Below are 23,651 nucleotides of genomic sequence, written 5' to 3' on the forward strand. Positions count from 1 at the left end.
ACAAAGAACTCTGTAGGCACAAAACCCCAGGGGCTTCCTGATTCAATGCATCCTTTGCTCTCTGCCATCTCCTCAGAGTGCCATTCCCCTCTTCACCTGTGAATAAAATGGATACCGCATGAAAACTCATTTTGCTGAGAGTATGACAGGACAAGAGGACGCTGGCTCCATCATCTGCTCCATACAGTGCTAGGGAGGTGTACTAGGACACTGCCATTCTCAACCTCTCCTTTTTGGCACTTGTGAATAAAAACATCTCTTTGGTTTCTACTTTCGACTAAGAAATACCGAGAGAGTTGGCAAGCGAGGTTTTGCACCATCAGCATATACCATGCTGATAATGCTCTTTACCCTTCTTTCTTTTCTATGCCACCCTGACCGCCAGACAGGTACCACCACTTTGCACCTGAGATACAGGCACACAGGTGCCTGCCTACACCAGGGAAAGAACCGGCATCGGAATTTCAGATAACCAACCCAAATCGTTTTACATTTTTCTCTCAAATGTGCTTGTCTTGTGACGTGTGTACCTGTGCGCACATGTACATTTAAAGGCAAAAAAATCCTTTTTTTTTTTTTTTTTAAGGCAAGTTATAAATGGCTTGGAGAGATCTGACAGGTCTGATCCCACAAAGGTCGTCTGCTTCACCAGCATTACTCTCAGGAACTCAGAGGCAAAGGTGGCTCTGCATCCCGCACCCATGGCACGCAGTTAGGCAGCGGATGGCACAAGCACCCTCCCACCCGTACACGCCCCCAATCGTTCGCCCCGCAGCGTCAGTCTCTGACCCCCACTGGATCCGCGCAGGAGACCTTCTCACAATCGGTCGGGAACTGCTTTTGCCACACATCGCCAACGGGGTTTTGCTTGGATCATTTATTTATCTTGTGTGCATTAAGAAACCACCATTAGGTGTTGGTGGGAGGTGCTACTCTGCCCGAATCCCAGCCCGTCCGCCGCGATTCCGCACACACACCCGCACCCGCCTGGCTGTCAGAGCCTGCCTGGAACCGCCTTTGGCCCGGGATCTGCCTCGCTCGGGACCCCCTGACGCGTTCTCCCGCTTTTTGCTCCCCAAGCTGGACCCGGCTGCGGCGCCTTAGCGTGATTTTGAATTCTCTGCCTGCTGGTTGGGTTGCTCCCGCGGGCACCCCCTGGCGCCCCCGGCCCCTGGTCGTGGCACTGGCAGCGTCACTCGCTGGAGTTTGACTCTCCGGCGGCGGCGGCGGCAGTGGCAGCGCAGAGCCGCGGGCGGCGGGAGCGAGGCGAGCCCGGCCGCTCGCCCTCCGCGCTGTGCTCGGATTGGTCTCTCCCGGAGAGTGCTGGCCGAGGGTTGGCTGTGGGCCGGCTGAAGAACAGGTGCACCTCACCGCCCGGGCTCGCCGAGCAGCCGCCGAGGAACGCGGCGCGCCGGGCTAGGCGAGCGGCGGCCAGGCCGGCCCCCTGTGTCGGAATGCGGTCCACCGGCGCCGGGTACCCCGCGGCCAGCCCGCTCGGCCTCTGAAGGCTGTGCGCGGCCCGGCGGCGGCGCGGGCGGGCGCCCCAGGGAGCGGGCCGGGCGCGGCGCCCCGAGGATGCCGGCGCGGCTGGAGCGCACGCAGGCGGCGGGCAGCAGCAGCAGCGGCGGCAGCGACAGCAGTAGCAGCAGCAGCGGGCGCGGGGCCCCGGCGCGCAGGAGGCCGCTTGGCGGGCTGCAAACGCGCCCCACCGCTCCCTGACCGACCGGCGGCGCCAGGGGGCCGCTCTCGCCCCTCTTCCGCGATCCTCACCGCCCCCTCCCCGGCCGCGTCCCCTCCCCCGCTCCTCTCCTCCCCGCCCGCCGCCCGCCTCTCGGGGGGAGGGGCGTGGGGGCAGGGAGCCGATTTGCATGCGGCCGCCGCGGCCGCTGCCTGCGCCCGAGCCCGCCGCCGCCGCCGGAGCCCGCGCCCGCGCCCGCGCCCGGCCCGCGCGGCCCCATGCCTCTGGCGCGGCCCTCGGGGGGGCGAAGGTGAAGACCGGCTCCTAGGATGAGTGAAGGGGCGGCCGCTGCCTCGCCACCTGGTGCCGCTTCGGCAGCCGCCGCCTCGGCCGAGGAGGGCACCGCGGCGGCTGCGGCGGCGGCGGCGGCGGGCGGGGGCCCGGACGGCGGCGGCGAAGGGGCGGCCGAGCCCCCCCGGGAGTTACGCTGTAGCGACTGCATCGTGTGGAACCGGCAGCAGACGTGGCTGTGCGTGGTGCCTCTGTTCATCGGCTTCATCGGCTTGGGGCTCAGCCTCATGCTCCTCAAATGGATCGTGGTGGGCTCCGTCAAGGAGTACGTGCCCACCGACCTGGTGGACTCCAAGGGGATGGGCCAGGACCCTTTCTTCCTTTCCAAGCCCAGCTCTTTCCCCAAGGCCATGGAGACCACCACCACCACCACTTCAACCACGTCCCCCGCCACCCCCTCCGCCGCCGGCGCCGCCTCCTCCAGGACGCCCAACCGGATTAGTACTCGCCTGACCACTATCACGCGGGCACCCACTCGCTTTCCCGGGCACCGAGTGCCTATCCGGGCCAGCCCGCGCTCCACCACAGCACGGAACACTGCGGTCCCCCCGACGGTCCTGTCCACCACCGTCCCTTTCTTCAGTAGCAGCACGCTGGGCTCCCGACCCCCAGTGCCAGGAACCCCCAGTACCCAGGCGATGCCCTCCTGGCCCACTGCGGCATATGCTACCTCCTCCTACCTTCATGATTCTACTCCCTCCTGGACCCTGTCTCCCTTTCAGGATGCTGCCGCCTCTTCTTCCTCCTCTTCCTCTTCCTCCTCCTTCTCCACCACCACTACACCAGAAACTATCACCAGCCCCAAATTTCGTAAGTAAACACGCTGTCTCAACTATGATTTACTACCGAGTTTCCTTTCTGCTCTCCTGCTGTCTTTCCCCTTAGCTGCCTGTCTTTAACACCCCCCTACCCCTCCCCGCCATCCCAGGTTTGGGGCAGAGCATGGAAGATGGTTCCAACTGGTCACAAGGAGGGTAAAGGCGTCGGCCTGTTGTGGGACTGTGTGTGGAGTCTGGGGGATGAGAAAGGGAGGGAGATCCTCAAGCTCCACCGGTCCTACTTTAGTGGGTCCCAAATGAGAACCGATCTCCCAACTCCTTTCAAAGGGTTAACTCCAGTGTGATCCCTTCTCACTGCAGACCTGCCGGCGAGCTCCCGGATCCGGTTCCTTTAGAGGGTTAGGGAGGGAGGGTGGGCCTTCCCCAAAGCTCCCAACCCTTTCCCCGCCCGCTGCTGGGAAGGAAGGGGACGAAAGCACTCGCAAATTTACCGAGGATAAACCACAAAGGGAAGTTATGTCCCATGGGGAATGGCTATTTGTTGGGGGTGTTGGTAGAATGTAGGGAAGACGCTTCCAGCCCTGGCAGGGACCTGGAAGGGTTAATTAGAAACCATTGGGGGAGGTAGGGAAAGGAGGCGATCCTAGGCGAAGGGCTAAACTGATCACCCCTCAGCCTTTCGGTAGCCATTCCAAGGTACAGAAATTGATTGTTGGATTCTGTGTCCACTGACTGTGAGTTAACTAGAAGGATATATGAAAGGAGCCCTGCAGAGTTGCCACCTCTAGGGTTCTAAGGTCCTGTGGAAAGAGAAGGGTTCCCCCCACCCCAATACACACTTCTGCCAAGCGTTAGCTTTTGTTCCTTTCCCAAAGGTGGGGTGTGAACCTCATCTCTCAGTTCCTGTAAAATATAGGCGGTCTGGGACAGAGTTCTCTGCACTGGAGGGTGAGAACATCCAACGCTTTTGAAACATGTCACCCTTAGGAGGTAGCATGTTCATCCAGGGCGCAATTGGTGCCAATACTGGCCAGATTACCCGAAGCAAAACAGCATTTTATGTTTTGGAGGTGTATATTTTCTATTTTTATTAACGTTTTAGGTAGCTAATTGACCTCCCACCCCCACCCCTCACCTTATTCTTACTCTAAAGAATTCTCAGGAACCTGTTTTATCTGACTATTGATCAGGATATGGGAACAGTTTGTGCAACCTGTGAAGGTTATTTAGGACAAACCCCCAGCATGCCAGTTCAAGTTCTGTGCAAGCCTATTCTGCAGAAACTGTCAGGTTATGCTGTCTTGATACTGTATTTCTGTTTTGAGCCCTAACATCTGGGGAAAGAAAGAAAGTGCTCATCATTAACTCTTCCGTGCTGGTAAAAACACCCGGTTTGCTTTCAGTTATCTGGTAATTTTTCACATCACTTACCTGTGATCTTACCAAGAGTGTTATTTAACCCTTGAAACTTTTTTTAAAAGATAGGATTTGTGTACTTGTTAGTAAGTTCCAGAATCAAGTCCTTTTGCCTATAGTCTGCTATGGGGGGGGGGGGGCGGGGGAGGCTAGCAGATGAATTGGGAGACAGGAAGGAAAGGGGAAGGAAGGAATCTGCCACAAGCCAGAATGGCAGTAGAGCCAGTAACTTGCAGCTCTTCTCTGCTTTGGTTGAAGCAGTCATTTCTAAGAGCACATTTTCTCAGGAGGTGCTTAGAGACTCCTTTTAGCAAATCTAGCTTGAGTTTTGTGGAGGGATAAAGGATTTGCAAGTGTAGTATGAGCATATTCAATGGATTGAAAATAGGTGTCTATCTCTCTGGAAGACCCCAGATTTTTTTTTTTTTTGAATTCTTTTGATGCAGTTGATATGAATAATGGAGTGTGGGTGTACTTCCCAACCTTGTGTGTGTGCGCGTGTGGAGAGATGGCACATGATGGGGGTATTTCATGTTCTTAGTTGATTTCCTTTTATTCCATTCTTGGGAGGTCTTTAAAGAAAAGCCTAAGGTAATTATTTCTGCCTCTCTGTGCTCTCTTTCTACATCCTGTAGTAGGGAATGGCAGCCTTTTTAATAAGTAATGATTATTGACAGGGCTCTCTTACCCCAAGGAAAAGAGGGGGAAAACCTGTAAATGGTGTCAGTGTTCACTAGACATATAAGCAGTATTTGCTTTATTTGTAATCTGACATTTTCTCCATTTTAAACCTTTAACAAGAAGTTGAATTAGGGATAAAACCAAGTATGCAAATCCAGCAGAAACTGACCTGGTTTGCATACATCAACAAGGAAAATTTTAATGAAAGGTTTATTATATAGTTTCCATAAAAAATTTAAGTTTAAATACATAGGTTGTATGGTAATTTAAAGAAAAAGCATAGTTTAATTATTTTTTTCATCCAAGACTGCAGGATGATTAACAAAAGAATATAAAGATTTCATTCAAGGGATTATCAGCACTGCTGCTGTAGGCTGAATTATTGTCTGAATATCTGACGTTCATATTTTTTTACTTGTTTTGATTATGTCACTAAAGTTCCCTGGAGAGAAATTTCCTTTTTTCCTGGCTTCTGTTTTTCTTTTAAATGAAAGTCATGGATGGTGCTGTGGCACCTGAGGACAGATACAGATGATGCTCTATTTTTGTGAGACTAACCCACAAATTCTTTAATGGCCAGAGTCTTGGCTCTTGAGTTGAACATCTCAAGGCTTAAAGAATAAATTTCTTTGTGTTCATCTTCGAGCAATCAGAAGGATCTTGTGTGTAAAGGCAGCATAGCTCTTTGAAGTGGAAGAAGCTTGTTCACTAAGAATAAACACACTTGCTAATGGATAATAGGTTCCTTGCAAGCAAAAACTATTTTTGCAGTGAGGAAGGTTCAGTGTAGAATACTGTTAATAATTTTGTGTAGAATTGAAGAAAAAATGATTGTACTTATACAGCAGGAGGATGAGAGCTTAGAATTTGATTCTTGTTTCTTGAGCCATGATCTATACCAAAAGTTCCCTGCATGTCCCTGAAATCTTTTGGTTTCTCTGTAGGCCAATACTTGCCTTCCCTTCAGAATCTTTAAAGACAAATATCTTAAAAATATTGCTACTAGGTGATTATTTTTCTCAAAGTCTCTTTGAATCATTTTGTGTCTGAAGTGTAGGTTAGTTTTCAAATTTTTCAAGCTAAAGGCAGGACCCTATATAAGGGAGAACACTGACTTTTGTCCAGTATACAAACAGCCTTTTTCTATTTTCTAGCATTTGGAATTGTATTTTTAAATTAGAAACATTTGCACAGAGTTGCTAAAGCCAGTGGAGTCTTAGAATTCTTTTACTCATCTGAAAGCACTGCTTGGCATGTAAAAGGCCAGAGTCACCAGCTAAATTCAAGTACAAAGACAAAAAGCACCTTTTAATGGGCTATTTTTAGGGTCATATTTTGAAGGTTATATAGTTATTTCCAATGAATAATATTCCAAAAATTGAATAGTATTTAGAAAAGAAATGAATGTAAATGGATCAGTGAAGTTTAAACAAGATATGGAGACAATTTTCATTTACTCAAGTCTATTTAAATAAAACTTTACCCAATCACACCTATTGCAATTTTAAAAAGCATTGGTGACATCAGTAATTTTCCTGTTTATTCTTTCCAACATCTCCACTCCTTCACTTCAATAAGAATATTCTTGGTTCTTTTGTAAGCAGGCTCAGATGTAGTTCACTTAAATAAAGTTACCCTGAACCTGATGTTCTGTCTATATGAGTCAAGGCCTTCAAAGGAATTCCAGCATAGAGGGTACTGACCCCAATCATACATAGTAGCTAAAGTGAGAATATTCAAAGCTGAAGATCAATATTTCTTATGCAGTCCAGTTGTGAGCTTTTTTATGAGTGCTTGCTGCTATTTGAGTATGTTTTAATTTCCTTTGGCCTTCATGCTGGGATTATGGGACTTTTCTGCTTTAATCAGTTCACTGTACAGTTTTGCTCTTTGGATACTTAAGTTGAGTTTCATAGTCCAACAATAGTAACAGCAATAAGAACAACAAAATAATAACCACCACCACTACAACAACAGAACAAAACCAACAATAAAAACTAGCAAGGTTAGACATAGGTTGGCAAGACTTTGGGGGGCTCTTTGAGTTTGGTCTTAGTGCATTAAGACAAAGTGGTTTAAACTTTCTTCTTGAGGTGATTTTGCTAGTGAAGAGTCCCTTTTGAAGGTTTGATTTGTGAATCCACATTTGTATTTGTGCTGTTTTCCTGGATAGACTTTAAAATACAGTGTTGATCCACAAATTTATAAGAAGAAAAAAAATCAACAGAAATAAACAAATTTTGTCAATTTTTCTCACTGTTACTAAAAAGCTCAGCTTTTCTAAATCTAGACTGAGTCACAAGCAGAGTTTTTTTTTTTCTTTCTTTCTTTCTTTTTTTTTTTTTTTTTTCAGAGTTTGAATCAGTGCCATTCTGGGCAATCCAGTGTGCATAGGAACAAAATCTCTCCTCCCTTGTGGATCTTCCCAGCCCTTCCTTCTGGTCTTACCACAATAAAAAGAAAACCGATTTTCAATTTATTTCTTTGGTAGAATTTTTTTTTTCTCATAACCTCTCATATTCACTACCAAGCATATCTCAATATTCTATCTGGGTTGTCGAAAATGGAACATAAAAGTTGGCCCTGAAATATATAAGAGCAAGGGAAAAGTCATAAATCTAAGTCTTCAAAATGCTTTGGAATTGCTTCTGAATAGAACTGAAATTCATCTCGCATTCTTTCAATCTGTTTTTATCTTCAGACCTGTGTAGGCACAGCACTGGCGTTACCTTGACAAATACCACTGTTTTGAGATTCTAGAAACTCTACTCACCTACACCTAGGAAAGATCCAGAACCAGGTACACAGTGAAGGCAGAAGGCAGGAAGGCACTCAGTTTGTAATGGACTCAACTTTGTAATGTCAGAGTGAAAGCATATCCAGGAGTTGTTTCCTATTCATTTAAATTGTAACAAAGTTTGTATTTTTTCCTTTCACTACTGTTCACTGAAGATTTTATGCATTTTTGATTTTTTTAGACCTTTATTTCTTAGCCTATAATACCAGCACTACTCAATAAATTTTCTTTGTCTTAATAACTTCATGTCGTTTCAAGTTATTTTAAATAAATTGTCCCCTTGATAAGAAATGTTGAACTGTTTAAGTTGATATAGAAATTTAAAAATAATATTTGTTTAGGTAATTGCTTAAATGTCTTGGTGTTTTTTATAAAAAAAAAATAAGGGTTCTATAAACTTGGTGGAAGACTAATAGCTATTTATTTTCCCATGTAGATTGATGGGAAATCATATAACTTTTGATGTCACTTATCTCATTCCACAACACAGTTGTATATTTGAACATAAGTTCTTATATGTGTTTATATAGTTCAATTTTCAAAATTCATGGCATGCATTATAATTTTTTACTTCATTTATTAAACGTCTATTTGGAGGACTTGAAATGCTGGTAGTGAATTATTTGATTTGAAAAGTTTATATAGTAAAATTTCCTTAAGGAGATTATTTACATAAAACTGAACCTAAAAAGCATAAATTCTCTCATATCTTGACCTAAGGCCAAGACATTTTGTATGTGTCTACTGGTTTAAGTTTAGCATTTTTAAATGCCATACTTCTGTTTCTTCTTTAAAGACAATAGTGAAGGAATCTCCATATTAATGCAGATTATTCACAGACATTATACTATCTCCATGCCCTGGAAATCTTTCTTAGTTTTTTTTTCCCCCATATCTTTTTTTTCCCAGAGTCATTTTCTTCTCCTTTTTTTCTTGTCTTCTTTCTCTTTCTCTCTTTTCTTCCTTCTTTCTTTCTAAAAATACAAAACAACTCATCTTTTGGATTTTCTTCAAAGTATCCAACTACATTTTTAAAGAAATCACAGTTACCTTTCATTCCCCAAAATCATTGGTGTATATAATATTTAACTAAATTTCATCATAGCCAAAACAACTGGCATAAATAAGGTTTTTACCCCAACTGATGTAGGTAAGCAAATAACTCAACTGGCAGCTGCAGGGAGGTGCAGGCATTTTTGCATCCATCCTGGTGGCTATGTTCTGTCCTGTGTCATAGTTTCCTCAAAAGCAGTGGAGAAGGGAAGTGGTGACAACAAGTTGGTTGACGAAAGTTAGTTCAAGAAATTGTCATCTTCAGTAGGTAACATTATTGAAAGTGGGTATTAGTCCTTACTATATTTGTTAGGGACTTTGCTAGAATAGCAACAAAGATACCTATAAAAAACAAAATAAAAAGAACAAAGCAAAAATACCAAAAACCTGGGTCCTTGTATTGTAAGATAGTTGAGTAGCCTTACAAAGTAGATTCATTCTCAGAACTTTAACTTCCTCCTGTGGGACCATGAGGGTGATGCCAATAACACCCACTCCCAAAAGAGCTCATTAACACTACTGTTTTTATAGCAGTGAAATGGGAAGTGGGTAGATTGATTATTTTCATCCAAGAGCACATCAGGCCATTGAATTTAGTTGAAATATTGGGACTGGTTTGCTCCCCAGTTTCGGAGATCTTTCATCACAATGAGAGATTGTTGCTCTTTTATTGCCCTGGTTCTCTCCTGTGGTACACCAAAATGAGGTATGGAAATCTACCTCAAGTCAGCTTTGAAGTTTAGTCCCAAAAGGTAGCCCACTTTCCCATTAGCGATATTTGCTTGTTAGATATTTGTAAAAGCCTCATTTGTATATATGTTTATCACAGAGAAGAACCAAAATTGGGGGATAAAATCAGTGAGATTGCTGAATCATCTGGAAATCTGAAATCTACAGAAATCTGAAGATTCTTAATGAAAGAAAGAATGCCCTAAAGGCTCCCTCCCCTTTGTGACATTCCTACACAATATTATTATCATTGGGTCTTTCAAGCTTTGGATAGAATTTAAGCCAAAAATCTTTTTTTTTCCTAGAAATAGCAACATTAACATTTCAAAAATATCTATCTGCAGGTTAAACTTCATCCTGAAAATTATTTCAAAGTATTACATTTTATGTGATTATAAGTTTTTTTTTAAAACAGGTTAGGGATTGTACATAAAACATATATTACCTTTCCTGAGCATAAGATGAGATTAGTTAGAAAGTAATCTGCAAAACTGTATTCTGTTAGTAAGCTTAATAACAGATGTTTAACAGCCTCCAATGAGATTTTTTTCTTTGAGGCATTTTTTTTTTTAAACAGGTGATAGGGTGTATCATGAATGCCGTAGGGTCTACGAGAACATTTTCAAATTTTTAAGAAAAGGAAATCTGAGTTCCATGCAACTACTTTGGCATAAGCACCTCATAGGCAGGGTTATGAGAATAGCATCAATCTTCTGCTATTATAACGGAACATATTTGTCTGCCCCCTAAGATAACCTTCCCAAGGCTACCTACAACCCAAGTCATGATTGTCTGGTGAATTTCCAGGGAGTTGGAAATTCACTAAAGGAAAAAAACTCACACCCTCATCATTTTAGAATCACATTCTCTGGATTTGTGAATCTTAAATTTTACTTTTAATAACACGGAAGGATTATTCACAGAATCTCAGGATTGGAAGGGGCTTGAGAATTTAGGTAATAATAAAAATGAGAGCTATGGGGAGTCTTGCTGTGTGCCAGGAAATTTTTTAAATCTGGTTTGTTTTTTAAATACAGATTCAAAGACAAATATATTCAAAGACAAACCTGTGGCCCATGCACCCCTATCTTAATCATACAGATAATGGAAATGGGCTTAGAGTGGTTATATACTTTGTCTAGGACATGAATAATATGCATAATTTGGATGATCAGGAAGATAAGCAGATTGTGCAGGTAATGGTTCCCAACCCAATTCCTAATCCATTGATATAATGTTGCCATATCTGTGGTCATTGCTCCTTTCAATCTCTTACTATACATAGTGACATTTGATATTATAAATTCATAAATGGCACATCTGGTCGAGTAAAAGAGAGCCTTTCTGTTTATTCTGTGGTATCTTACACATATAATACCATCCTTGTATCCTGAGAGAGCCTTTCTGACTGCAGAAATTGCCCTGGTTTTTAATCCAAGGAGAAGCTCTGGAGATGTTTCAACAAAAGAGAAAGAATGTATTCCTTTAAACTTCTTTTTCTTGTAACTTTATTGAGGTATGACTTATAAATAAAAATTGCATGTATTTAATGTGTACATTTCGATGAGTTTGGACATACACATATACCCATGATACCATCAATGCAATCAATGTGCAATACAGAATATACCCATGATCACCAAGAATTTCCTTGTTTTATTTTTTGAGATAGGCACACTTAACATGAGATTTATCTAAACATTTTTAGAAATACGCAATACCATATTGTTAAGTATAGGTACTATATTGTACAACAGATTGCTAGAAATTTAGCAAAAATCCTCATCTTCACACTTCTATTCTTTTGTCTTCTTAACTATTTTATCCTATGATTGCTTGCAGGTAATTCAATATAACACTGACAGAAAACTGTTACAGACTTTATTTCTCTGCTTCCTAAAATTCAGTCAAAATTTTCTTCTCAGCCCATTCCAAATGTATTTTTGATTATAGCAGTTACTGCATCATATGCTGAGACTGATCAATGGCAATGTGTCAGGGAAGATTTGGAGTGATAGCCTTCCATGGCTGTAGTCACTAAGATGTGGGCCCTACTAAGGAAATGATGGGAGTTTCATCATACGCAGTCTTCTCCAGAACACCCCAATTCCATTTTGGAGCCAGACTGCAAGATTCCTACGATTGACTGTCCAAGAGTTCTATGAGGAGGAATATTGATGAAACTCTAATATTCTGCAAAGGGAATACCCCAAAGTAGATTCACTTATTCTTAGTTATTTGACATTTTTGTATATTGAAGTTCTTTTTAGTTAAAAGAAGAAAAGTTGCTGTTAGTTGAGTGAAATATGATTGGAATCAATACTTTTGCAAACTTATAAAAAGAAAATGGAAACCAGTGAAGTAGCAAGTTTATGTGATAGTGTTTGAATAGCATGCTTAAAGATAGGAAGATTGTAATGTCGAGAAACTGGTATATCAAAAAAGGCCACAAAGAGTAACAGCTATGTTCATAAAGAGGAGGAGCAAATTTGTTGTACATATAAAAAAAGTTTTTGTTGGCATGTTGACAACATTTAGAGACTCTAGGAATAAAAAAGAAAAAATAGGGTGCAGAAATGTTTATATTAAATGCTATTTTGACTTAATTCTCTTTAACTGACTCTTCAATATGTTGCTATTTTATATTTAATAACTGACAAATGCTTATGCTGTACTGAATAGTCACAAATGGGAAGACTTCTTCCTTCACTAAACCAGAGCTGTGTTTACAGTGTAAGTTATGTCAGCCCCAGAACCTGTTTATGTTGACTGTTCTTGGTACTGTAATTAGGTATTGTATTTAAATATTATGAAAACCAATGAATTGATTGTGGTTTCTATTGAAACTAAGTGGATTGCATTGGAAATACTCCATAAAGATAAGCCACTTCAAAAATTGATTATGCAAGCAAGTGAAGATATATTGATATATTTATAAGAAGGCTGTGCTTGGGTTGTTTTACATGTGGCTTTAATCCTTCTCTCTGCAATGAATAAACTGAACCTGAAAAATCACAGCATACATTGTGTGTATGGTTTTCCACAAGAAAAACAATAGATATTTACTCAAGCAAAAACCTTGAAATCTGTAACAAGTATTTGGCATTTATGTGTATTAAATCATGTACATTTAAGGTTAAATATAATAAATAATAAAATAGATTTTTGTTTACATAATAGGTATTATGAAATCATTACATTTTTTTGTAATTTTAAGAATATTGGAAAATATTTATTACTACCTAAGACTTTGGATAGAAAATTAAATAGGATGCTGATTATATTAAGCTATGTAGATTAACAGATTTAATATATAGTAACTAAATTCAAAAAATTGTTGATTGTTTCTGGATTGTGGAATAGGAATGGTATTTAATTTGTCCTTTTTTTTCGTATTGGCGAATTTTTCATTAGTGGTCATGAGTTCTCTCTAATTCAAAGTTGTAAAACTTTTGAAAAAGTAAAGAATAATCTCCATGGATCAGTTGAATTATTGGTCTTGCTTCTGTGAAGATTTTAGATTTTTTTTCTTTAAGAATTTGTGTCTTAATTGGTGGAATCAGCACTGAAGTATTGACAGTTGGATTCCTGCTGTGAGATGCTTGTGTATAGAAATACTAACACATTTTCATGTGCTCATGGGAAATAATGCCTTATTGAAAGCTGAGTGGTTTACCTGGGCCTTTGATATTAGCCTTGATCATTTGAGGATATGGATGATGGTGGAAGTATAATGAGTTACTTAATGGCTCTTCTAGTCTGCAGATGTTGGAGAACTTTAGTAGTAGTGCTATGGCTGAATATAGCCAAAATGAATCAATCAAGTGTCTGTATATTAATGAATTAATTACCTGGTATAGTTCAAGGATGAAATAAAAGGAAAAGGCTACATGTATTGTTGGATTTTAGTCCACAAGCCATTGGAAAGGGACAAGTAACAGGTCACATGCTGAACTGTGCTCCAAGTCCCTCAAGTATTTCACAAACCCAATGATGAGCAAAAAGAGCCAGAACAAAATTATGGATCTGTTTATATAATGTTTAACAATGAGAAGTCAAGATCAAGTTTATTTTTGAAAAGGAGGACCCAAGTTGTGGGGCTTAGGGGTACTGACAATATTATACTTCTAGATCTGGGATCTAGTCATATGAGTGAGTTCAATTAAAAGTTTATCAACATGTATTCTTATGATTTGTGCACATTTTGTATACATCAATACAAATTTCAAAAAGTAAAGGGAATTTTTTGAAACATTTCTTTGGCCTTTACCATTGCATAGAGCCAGCATGGTGTTCTGCATTCGAGGATTTTCCCATTTATATACCCTTGATCCTAGGTCTGAGGATTTGCTTCTCATGGCCCATTGCCTAATACATGCAAACAAGGTCTTCCTGGTTTCAGCAGCTTCATTTTTTATGATCTTGATTGGAGAGACCACAGACAGACAGCCACCCTCCTTTAAGACTTCAGCCTTTTTGAATGGATACTTTGTGTTTATATTAAGTAAAACCTTTTGTGTCCTGTTAGGAGTGTTTCTGATAACAGCTGAAGTTGCCATTTTTTACATATCTTACACATATAATACCATCCTTGTATCCTGAGAATGGACTTATCCCAGTTCTATAAACAGTAAAGTGTGTGACACACAAGAAGGACATTTCACCATTTGCATCTATGCTTTTGTTGAGAAGATCAGAATGTATGTACCAAAGAATAATGAATTGCTGAAACATGATTCCAACATAGAAAGTGTATTGGGCCATTTCAGAAAGTAGTAATCATTGCCGACAAAGAAATTTTCAAAGGAGAATTTCCTCAGAGTAATAGAGAAGTAAGGCCAAGAGAGACAGAATCCATTAACAACTGTAGAAGTCTGCATGTTCTTGCCCCAATGATCTAGTGCGGGGTCCAGCTGGTGCAGACAGGGCCTCTTTGGAAACTAAGGTGGCAGCCTCACCTTTCCTTGGAGCAGGACCTGATTAAGGAGGTGGAAGTGCATTGGGGTGGACATAACTAGGCTGCTAAGTTAAGCCATAGTCAGGATTGATGCAAGGAAGTGATAATATTTGTGGTATTTTCAGAAGATGTTAGATCTCCAGGATGACTTGGGAGGAAGGATGGGCAATGGATTTTAAAGATTCTCCAAGTCTGACTTGTACCAAATTATTTACAGATGTGGTCTCTGATTTGTGTGGGGATATATTTTAAGTGTTGACTTCATTCCAATGCTGCCTCAAAGTGCTCCAAAAGGCAGATGAATTGCTGTGTTTTAAGGATGTTTAGTTTATCCAGAGTCACATCAACACAGCCCTAGATTTAACCCAAAATAACAGCTTTCGAATATCTAAAAATTTGCAAGTAGAGACACAAGGAGAATAACAAGAAGAAACTCTTGATTGCACTGCTTCACCTAAATTAACCTGTGGCTGCCTTCAGATTTTTTAGAGGCAAAACTCCTTTCTGAATTGATTGCTGCATCACCCTTTGGTTCCATCTGGGATCCTCTCTTTCCAGAATCCACTCAGCACCTTTTGGGATTCAATGCTGAAATTGCATAGCATTCAAAAGGAATATGACATTGTTGATTCCCTCTCTGCTCTTGTCACAGTGAGGAATAAGAGAGGAAAGATCTGTAGGGCTGTATAAGATGAGGCTTTCATATGGCCTGCAGGAGGGCTCCTGCCATAGATGGGAGAACCACATCTGTGCATTTACATACTGACAGCTAAAATTAGATGTCGCCCTCTTTGTTCACCATACAGGATCTTCGGATGAGAATCAGGTTCATCACTCTCGCTGGCTTACTTGGTTGCCAGCTGGTACCAGATAGAGGGGCTACCGCTCTGTGTAAGTGCAAATGCTAAATTAGCATTAATAGCTAACAGCATCTCTCCTATATTTTTCACTGATCAGATAATTTTCACTGATATCAACATTTACAATATGCCAGCTGACATATACTAGTGTTATTTGCTTGGAATATTTTCAGTTGATTTATTTTATTGACTTAGATCAAGGTAAATTTCTTAGTTATTTGTTCATATCTGTGTATTTGGTTAGAAGAGATGTTTTTCGAAAGGATGGCAGAGAAGTAGATAAGGATTTTAGCAAAATCTGTCTTGAATCTGTGTTACTCCTTTAGCGCTTGGTTTTGCAAGCTTCCAAATGACCTTCTCTGTGGTACCTCACTGATGCTCATCTTTCATTGTGAGCAGCTCTGAGTAATTTATGATAAATAATGAAATGCTGTTTCCTACAATGCACTGCAAATGGCTGAGTGTTGTAAAAGTCTAAGGAGCTCTATTACTTCTAAATGACTAGATAACACAAAAATGTTAACCCCAAAGACAAGAGGTCAAGTAGACCAGGCTGCTGAGGAAGCACAGTCTCCTGCCGGGTGCCCTCTGATAGGCTTTCTGCATTTGAACTCTGCAAGGACTGCTGCCTAAGTAATCACCTTCTAGAATGGCAAGGAAGGGTGTAAGCCTGTCAGTTAGTTGGATATACTAGAAGCAACAGGGGTTTCCTTGGAGGGGAGAAATTTGCAAAACTGATCCAAAATTAAAAATTGTGAATGAATGAATACATGAATGAATGGACTTTCATGTGTTATGGATGAACTTTGTGATGCTAGGAAGCAACAATGTGAATGTTTTGTTTGAACATTGATATTGAAAAGAAATCTTAAAGAGAAAACATTGGAATAATTTTATCTGAGCAAGGTTTTATACATATCTAACATTTTTCAAAATTAACTCTTTCTATGATTTTTATATTTTTTAATCCTTTTATTAAAAATAAATACATACCAAACATATTTTTGCAACTTTCAGCTCTTTGGTACTCCACAATACATTTGTACAACTGCAGAACTTTCAAAGTGAATATATATGTCCTTCATCCTGGTTGCCATAAAATAGCTGCATATCTAAGTGTTAGGATTTGGAGACTTTAATTGCTTGCTACAAAATGTCTTTATGTATTGCATTCCCATTGTGAAAATTGAATTAAATTGCCAGCCCATGAGCTCTTTATGCTGCAGGGAGGGAGAGTCTCTATATGAGCAAGCCATTGAAAGGGTGATCTTTGGCCAGTGGTACTTTTAAACTCAAAAACTTTGCTGAAGTTTAGTATTGAATTTTCTAACATTTCCCCAAACTTATCACTTTGCCAAAGAAAATCTTTTCTTCCCCCTGTTCTTCCAGCTATCAGCTACAAGGTATGAAATGAATTGCATTAAAATAGATAACACATGCTACATTTTCAGAGGAGTACTCCATCTGTCTCATCAATTTCTTTTCACTGCTGGTGCTGGGTAGTCCACTTTAATCCTCAATTATCAGTTACATGCAATCAGGTAAACCTCTTGACCCTCAGGAAATAGAGATGCTTTCAGGCCAGAAAAGTTGGACTGCTTTAATGTGTGAGGATATTTCTGCTTTTAGTTGAAGAAGGATTGCTGCCATGTGTAATGGGAGAAAGAAATTCAAACAAGGAAGGTGTATGGCCCTGCTTCCTGATCCTGTGCCAGCTGTAAGGTTTGGTGTGGGCAGCATCATGCCATTGGCAATACAACCTACTTTTAGGTGTCCAGATATGGATTTAGATGTTTGTAGATTATGCAAGTGTGTTACCTCATCTCCATATGTCTTCTGTACTACTGCTGCTTTTTCTTTGATGCTCTTTCATTTTTTAATCTGTTAACAAAAGATCTTGTTGAACGTGGCAAAGATCCTCTGGTGGTTCTAGGAGGTAGTTTCCAGAAACTGACTTCACATAAACTTGGCATTGTTTTATGTATGTGTTCTTCTTTGCTTCCATGGAAAATTGGAAAGAAGAGACTTAGAAGAGGGGGTTTGAAAGGGAGAAAAGTAATTAAGGCACAGTGGGAAGTCCTGACCTGGTTGGAGAATGTAGGCTCAGATCTGCTATTTAGTTGAGACCTCAGGATAAACTATTTGATCTCTGGCCTCGGGTTCTTCTTTAAATTTGGATGCTAGACAGGATGCTCCCTGAGTCTCCTTGTGGCAATGATTCTGGGAAGCCAAGGGTCTAAATTTGAGATTAAAATCTTGGTGGGAGGGGCTGGGGATGTGGCTCAAGCGGTAGTGCGCTCGCCTGGCATGCGTGCGGCCCGGGTTCGATCCTCAGCACCACATACAAACAAAGATGTTGTGTCCGCTGAAAACTAAAAAATAAATATTAAAAGTTAAAAAAAAAAATCTTGGTGGGATTTTTTTGAATCACTCACTTGATAAAAGGGCTCTCCCTTTCCCTGCCACTCTCCTTACAACTCTCTTTCTTCCTACCTACCTACCTACACACACACACACACACACACACACAGTACTTTTGCTTGTTTGTAGTATATTTTTGATAGGATATTTAATAGTTTATCATTTTATCATTTGGAATATCTCTGTTTTGGTGTGTTACATAGATGGGGTTAGATGGGAATTGATTACATCCTAAAGTCAGGTGAAATTTGCTTGTTTGCAACTTTATCCTTCCCCTAGTGTGCATACATACAGACACACATACTCACACACACATACTATATATATACATATATATACATATATATATATATATCATGTGTATATTATATATCTATACACATATATGTAAATGGATTCCAATAATAAGGGAAATTACTGCCATACATCAAGTACTTTATTTGGAAGTATAAATAAATTCATCTGAGTCAGGCATGCTGGTGCATGCCAATAATCCCAGGGACTTGGGAAGCTGAGGTGGAAGGATCAACAGTTCAAAGCCAGTATCTTTAACTTAGTGAAGTCCTAAGCAACTTAGTGATACCTTGTCTCAAAATAAAAAAAATAAAAAGTGTTGGGGTATGACTCAGTGTTTAAGCACCCCTGGATTTAATCCCCCATATCAACAAATAAACAAATAAATAAATAAATGAAAACAAATTCATCTGAATCTAGATACAATCATAGTATTTGATCCCCTTCATTAAACAGATGTCCTAGTTGCTGAATCTTACAGTGTTATAAGAACAGAGGACCAAGAACACCATCTCTAGAGTTATGTTATGAATGTGTCTTCCTGTGGAACACTGAGTCCTCTTGTGTTGGTTGTCATGAGGTTTGGAAATCAGAGTATGATCTCATTAATTGAATTAGAACACAACTGTGACCTGTAGCAGAGTTAGATGACATTTATTTCAAACTCAATGTGGTTATTCAATACTCTTATTTTTTTCACTTACCTTTATTCATTATTATATAGGCTGTGCTCACGATACAAAATTAGAAAATATAAGCAGCAAGAAAAAAGTAATACTTAACTGTAGCTCTAACACACAGAGGTAATTATTGTTATGATTTTGTTGAATGTTAATTAGCCCATGCTTTTTTGATTTATGAATGTGTACTTTATATATAAAAATAAAATATATTCTAATACTCTTTTTAAGATAGCTTTTTGTAGTTAAAGTCTTTATTTCCACATCAAAACACCTCAAGTCCTATCTTTAATAGCTCTATGCTGAAATATATTAATCTATTCAAATATAATCAGCTTATCATTTGTTGGAGATCTAGTTTATTGTAATTTGGTCACTATTATATAAAATTCTTCTTCAGACATTCACAGCATGGAATGAAAATTTGGGGGCCTATGTGTAATACAAAAAGAGTACTTCATCGTCATATTTATTTATTTAACCTGAAATTTCTAAATTCTTACCCAGGAAGATTGAGCAATTCAGGTTCTTGCCAGCAGAGTGTCAGAATGACCACAAACCCCTGTGGTCCTAGGTGTCACATGTCATTAGCAATACAGTAAACAAAACATTTGCCGGACTGGGATTGTGGCTCAGTGGTAGAGCGCTTGCCTAGCATGTGCAAGGTACTGGGTTCCATTCTCAGCACCACATACAAATAAATAAATAAAATAAAAAATTTTCATCAACAACTAATAAAAATATTTTAAAAGAACATTTGCCAAACAGTTTTAGAAGAGTATCTTGTTGGTGTTTTAGGCTACATTTCTCTAATTACAAGTAAGGGTGAACCTTGTTCACTAGTTGTTGTGGAGCGAGGGCATCGAGTCTCTCCTGCCTGCACAGTTGTTGGGACCTGACTTCTCTTTGCATCAACCAGGGATTCATTGCAGCCTGGGATGCTCCTAGGTAGAGGGGAGCCTAGAACTTCTAAGACTGCCCCAAGAAATTCTATAACAAATTGTGTCCAGAAAACCAATAGCTGTGTTGTGGACAGAGGATAGATTCAGCAGGCAATGGATAAGGTGCGGCTGTTCTTGACTAAGTGCTCACAGAGAGACACTACAGTTATCAGCTTAGGCTGCGTCACAAAGTACCACACACTGGATAGCCCAGGCAACAGAAATTCATTTTCTCCAAGTTTTGGAAGCTGAAAGTTCAAGATCAAGGCATCAAAGGCAGGTTTGCTTTCTTTTGGGTCCTTTCCCCCTGGCTGGCATTGGTCATTGCCGCTCAGTGTCTCCATGTGGTCTTTTCCTCTGTGCACATACATCTGTGCACAAACTTCTCTGTGTACAAACTTCTCAGAAGGTCTTCAGTCTGACTGGATTAGGGTCTACCCTCAAATCTTCATTTTGAATTAATCACATTTGCTTATATCTGAATACAGTCACCCACCAAGGTATTGAGCGTTAGGGTTTCAAGATATGAATGGGGGGATACAGTTTAGTCCATAATAGAGACTCAAGTGCATGGACATACACAAATCAAAAATAATAATTTCAAATGGTCTGGAGGTCTTACATTGCAGCTTTCTCAGAGTTTAATCAGTACTTGGGAACTGCTTCCCCCTCCTCTTTACTTTGTAAGACATCCTCAGTGTTGTATTCTCTGAGTGTGCTGTTTTCTACTATTCTGCTCTGTGGTGTGGGTGCAGAGCTGGAGAGGAGGCTCTGCTTCCAGGGAGGTGCGGCCTAAGTGTTCTGCACCTGGGCTTGGCAACAGCCGATGCCTCCGGCAACCACAAGTCTACTGCTGTTCCTGCTAATAAGTACCATGGAAACCCAGTGAGCTCTAAGGGTGGTTTAGAGGTGGGTGAACATGAAATCACCAAGTGACACTGGCTTTTCAAATGTCACATTATAAAAATAGAACCAATTGAGAAAGAGAGGGGCCATACCAGCATCCTGTTGCTCCTTGATTTTTGGCATTTGATTTCCTTTCCTTTGCAGTCATCTCCATGGCACATAGGGAGACCCAGTGCTCTGATTACCTGCATAGGATGGACAAGCTGAGATGCCTCTTTAGAATACCACTAACACTCCAACCAGAAATTAATTTGATTTGGATTTAAAATCCATCTCCATTAAGGCTCTGCTGATCTATTCTTTAAGCATTACAGTTTATAGATTGAGGGGTGTTGTCTTAACATTTTCCTTCCTTCCTTTCTTATGTTTTTTTTTTTTTGCCATAAATAAAAGCTTTAAAAATGTTATTTCACAGATCAATAAATTCTAATCACAATACTAAAATTGATAGACCTGAACATTTGGATTTGGTCCAAATACCATCTGCGTTCTTAAACCAGCTGCCCAAAGGGAACCCCTACCAATTTAATTCAGTGGACTGTTTGTTGGATTTCATTTAATGTGGATGTTAATTTTGTGTTTTGTTTTCCCCTCTCTGATGCTATTACCATCTAATTAGGTTGAAAATCAGCAATTAGAATTGGAATGCATGGAATAGTTGTTATTTTTCTTTTGATCATAGTTATACTCTTAATGATGTGAGTGTAGTGTGTGTGGGGGGGGGAGGGAGAGAAGAGAACATGAATACATTCTATAGAAGTGGCCATGGGTATCACTCAGGAAGATGAGGTTGAATCCATGTTTTGCTTTATATGAATACCTATACCTGAGTTGGCACAAGCCTTCTTTTTCTGTATTTGCAAAAACTAAGATAATGACTCCCTCCTAGCAGATAAGGCTGGTACAAATTCTATAGATATGAAACCATCTTATACACCAAGGTGCTGCACAAATTAGTACTCACAAATTGGAAGCCAAGGAGTGTTTGGATATGTGGGAACTAGGGCAAATTGAAATCATTATAAAAGGCTGAACATTATTGCATATCGTGGACTAATTCCAAATTTAAATTTGAGAACTAAATTTAATCTTAAATGTTAAATGCTAAATGTAGGAACAGTTTCAAGCTAGAAAGCAATGTAGAGAGGAAGAGAATGATGCTGTGAAAATTTAAATCCCACAACAGTGCTGCATAGAAAAAAAATATATATCCATTTTCAGGCATCTGGACATGAATTTCTCAGCATTTGAAAACGGCCGACTTAACCAGCATGCCCTTTCTGTATGATTGCCCCGGAAGTGAGGGATGCTCAGTTTGAAACCAAACTCTGTGTCAATCTTTGATATCTCAATTTCTGACACTAAACACAGAAGAAGAGGAAATATGCTTCCAAAGCCTGAAGAACCCTTGCTTTCATTTTCTTGCCATCCTATCTCATGCCGTCTCTTCACATTGATTGTTCTTAAGAAATGATTTTCAGTGCTGAGAATACTCTTCTGAAGCATTTCTTCCAAAGTGTATCTTGATAGATTTTGCAAACTCTTAAGCAAGATTTCATATGCTTAGATAAAGTAAGATGATTTATCTTTCTGGAGAAAGCTAAAATTCATCTCATTGACTTTTTTCCCAGTCTCTCCTCATTTTCTTTTTTTCTATATAAATATTTTTTTTTTAAAAAAAAATCCTAACATAGTAAATTTAATATCCGAAGGATGAAAATTTAGGGCTTTGATTCTGTTTATATTGAAACATTGCGAGATAAAAAAATGTTTATCATGGCTTATGGTGAAATGAATCTTTTCAGATAAGTTAGTGACATAAGCAAACATACCTCATTCCTCTTCCACACAGCCTGTCTCCATTGACTTATTTTCCATTGACTTATTAAGCACCTACTATTGCCAGATGCTGTCTTAGGAACCCAGCAGGAGGGCTGCATAACAGTGAAGATTGACTTCAGCATTGGCCTTCCTGGAGCTTGCATTCTAGTAAAGAAGTCAGAAGACAGTAAGAATTTCTACGTTGGTGAAATGCTGAACAGGATAGTGACGCAGAAAGTTTGAATTTATACAGCTGCTCCTTGAAGCTTTAGCTGAGGGAGTGATACTTGAACTGAGTCCCAAATGATGAAAGGAAGCCACATACAGGAATTCCTGGGGGCAGAAGGGTACCAGAAAGATGAAACATAAAATTCAAGGCTCTTAAAAGACAAAAAAAAAAAAAAAAAAAAAATGGCCAGTGTCCCTGAACATCATTAACATGGCAAAGAGTGAGGGGGTGAAGTGGAAGAGGTTGAAAAGGTAAGATACATAAAGAATTTGGACTTGGTTTTTGTTGTAATAAAAACCACAGGGGGTGAGGTAGAAGAAGGTTCTGATAAACCTTGTTTTACAAAGGCTACCTTGGATGCTGTGTGGAGCTGCATTCCAGAGGGTCACGCCTAGGCAGGAAGACAAGTACAAGGCCACTGTCAGGTTCCAGTCAAGAGATCCACAGCCTAGACTAGAAGGAAGGCATGGTGGGAATGATTCACTGTTAAACTGAATGTGTCTTGGAGGGTAAGAGAAAGGACTTACATGGAAAGCAAAACAGTAAAGAGTAATCAAGACTCCCTCCTGCAAAAGAGGGGCAATAGTAATATCATTATCTGAGATGGTGGTGCTGAGAATATACAGGTATGGGGGATCCAGATGAAAGACTTTGATGTGCATTTGGATATTTATGGAAGGTAATTGGATAGAGTGTGTATGCACTGAAAAACCTCTATAGCAAAAAGGATGGTGGTACAGGAGAGTGGATGTGGAGACCCTCATCAATGCTGGAAACCAGTGACAGAAAATACCACACCAAGTGAACTGTGGAGTTACTTGTAGATCCAGTGCAGGGAGGATGGTATAGTACTCCTCAACCCTGCCTGCATTTTGAATCATAAGGGAAAGACATAAATAAATAAACATATATATTTTACATGTGCCCAGACCCCATTGTAGACCAATCAGAATCCCCTTTTTGGAAGAGGGGAGAGTGGCAGGCTTCAGTACTTTCTATGAAGATCCTTGGGAGAATCTTTGGACAGATAAAGCCAAAGAAAGGAGGGGAGGACCTGC

At 40.4% G+C, this 23,651-nt stretch overlaps 1 protein-coding gene across 7 annotated transcripts in view; it reads left to right on the plus strand.

Annotated features, from left to right (window-relative positions):
• The first annotated feature begins 2,007 nt into the window (after positions 1-2,007).
• The window catches only part of Nrg3 (neuregulin 3), a 1,011,712-nt gene continuing 990,068 nt past the window's right edge, over positions 2,008-23,651 (plus strand). For all 7 annotated transcript variants that reach the window (XM_076834824.1, XM_076834821.1, XM_076834825.1 and 4 more), the window contains exon 1: positions 2,008-2,839. In XM_076834824.1, coding sequence (XP_076690939.1) covers positions 2,008-2,839 — 832 coding nt within the window. The remainder of the gene's footprint in view (positions 2,840-23,651) is intronic.

Source organism: Callospermophilus lateralis, chromosome 15, assembly GCF_048772815.1.
Source record: "Callospermophilus lateralis isolate mCalLat2 chromosome 15, mCalLat2.hap1, whole genome shotgun sequence".
Taxonomy (NCBI): Eukaryota; Metazoa; Chordata; class Mammalia; order Rodentia; family Sciuridae; genus Callospermophilus; species Callospermophilus lateralis.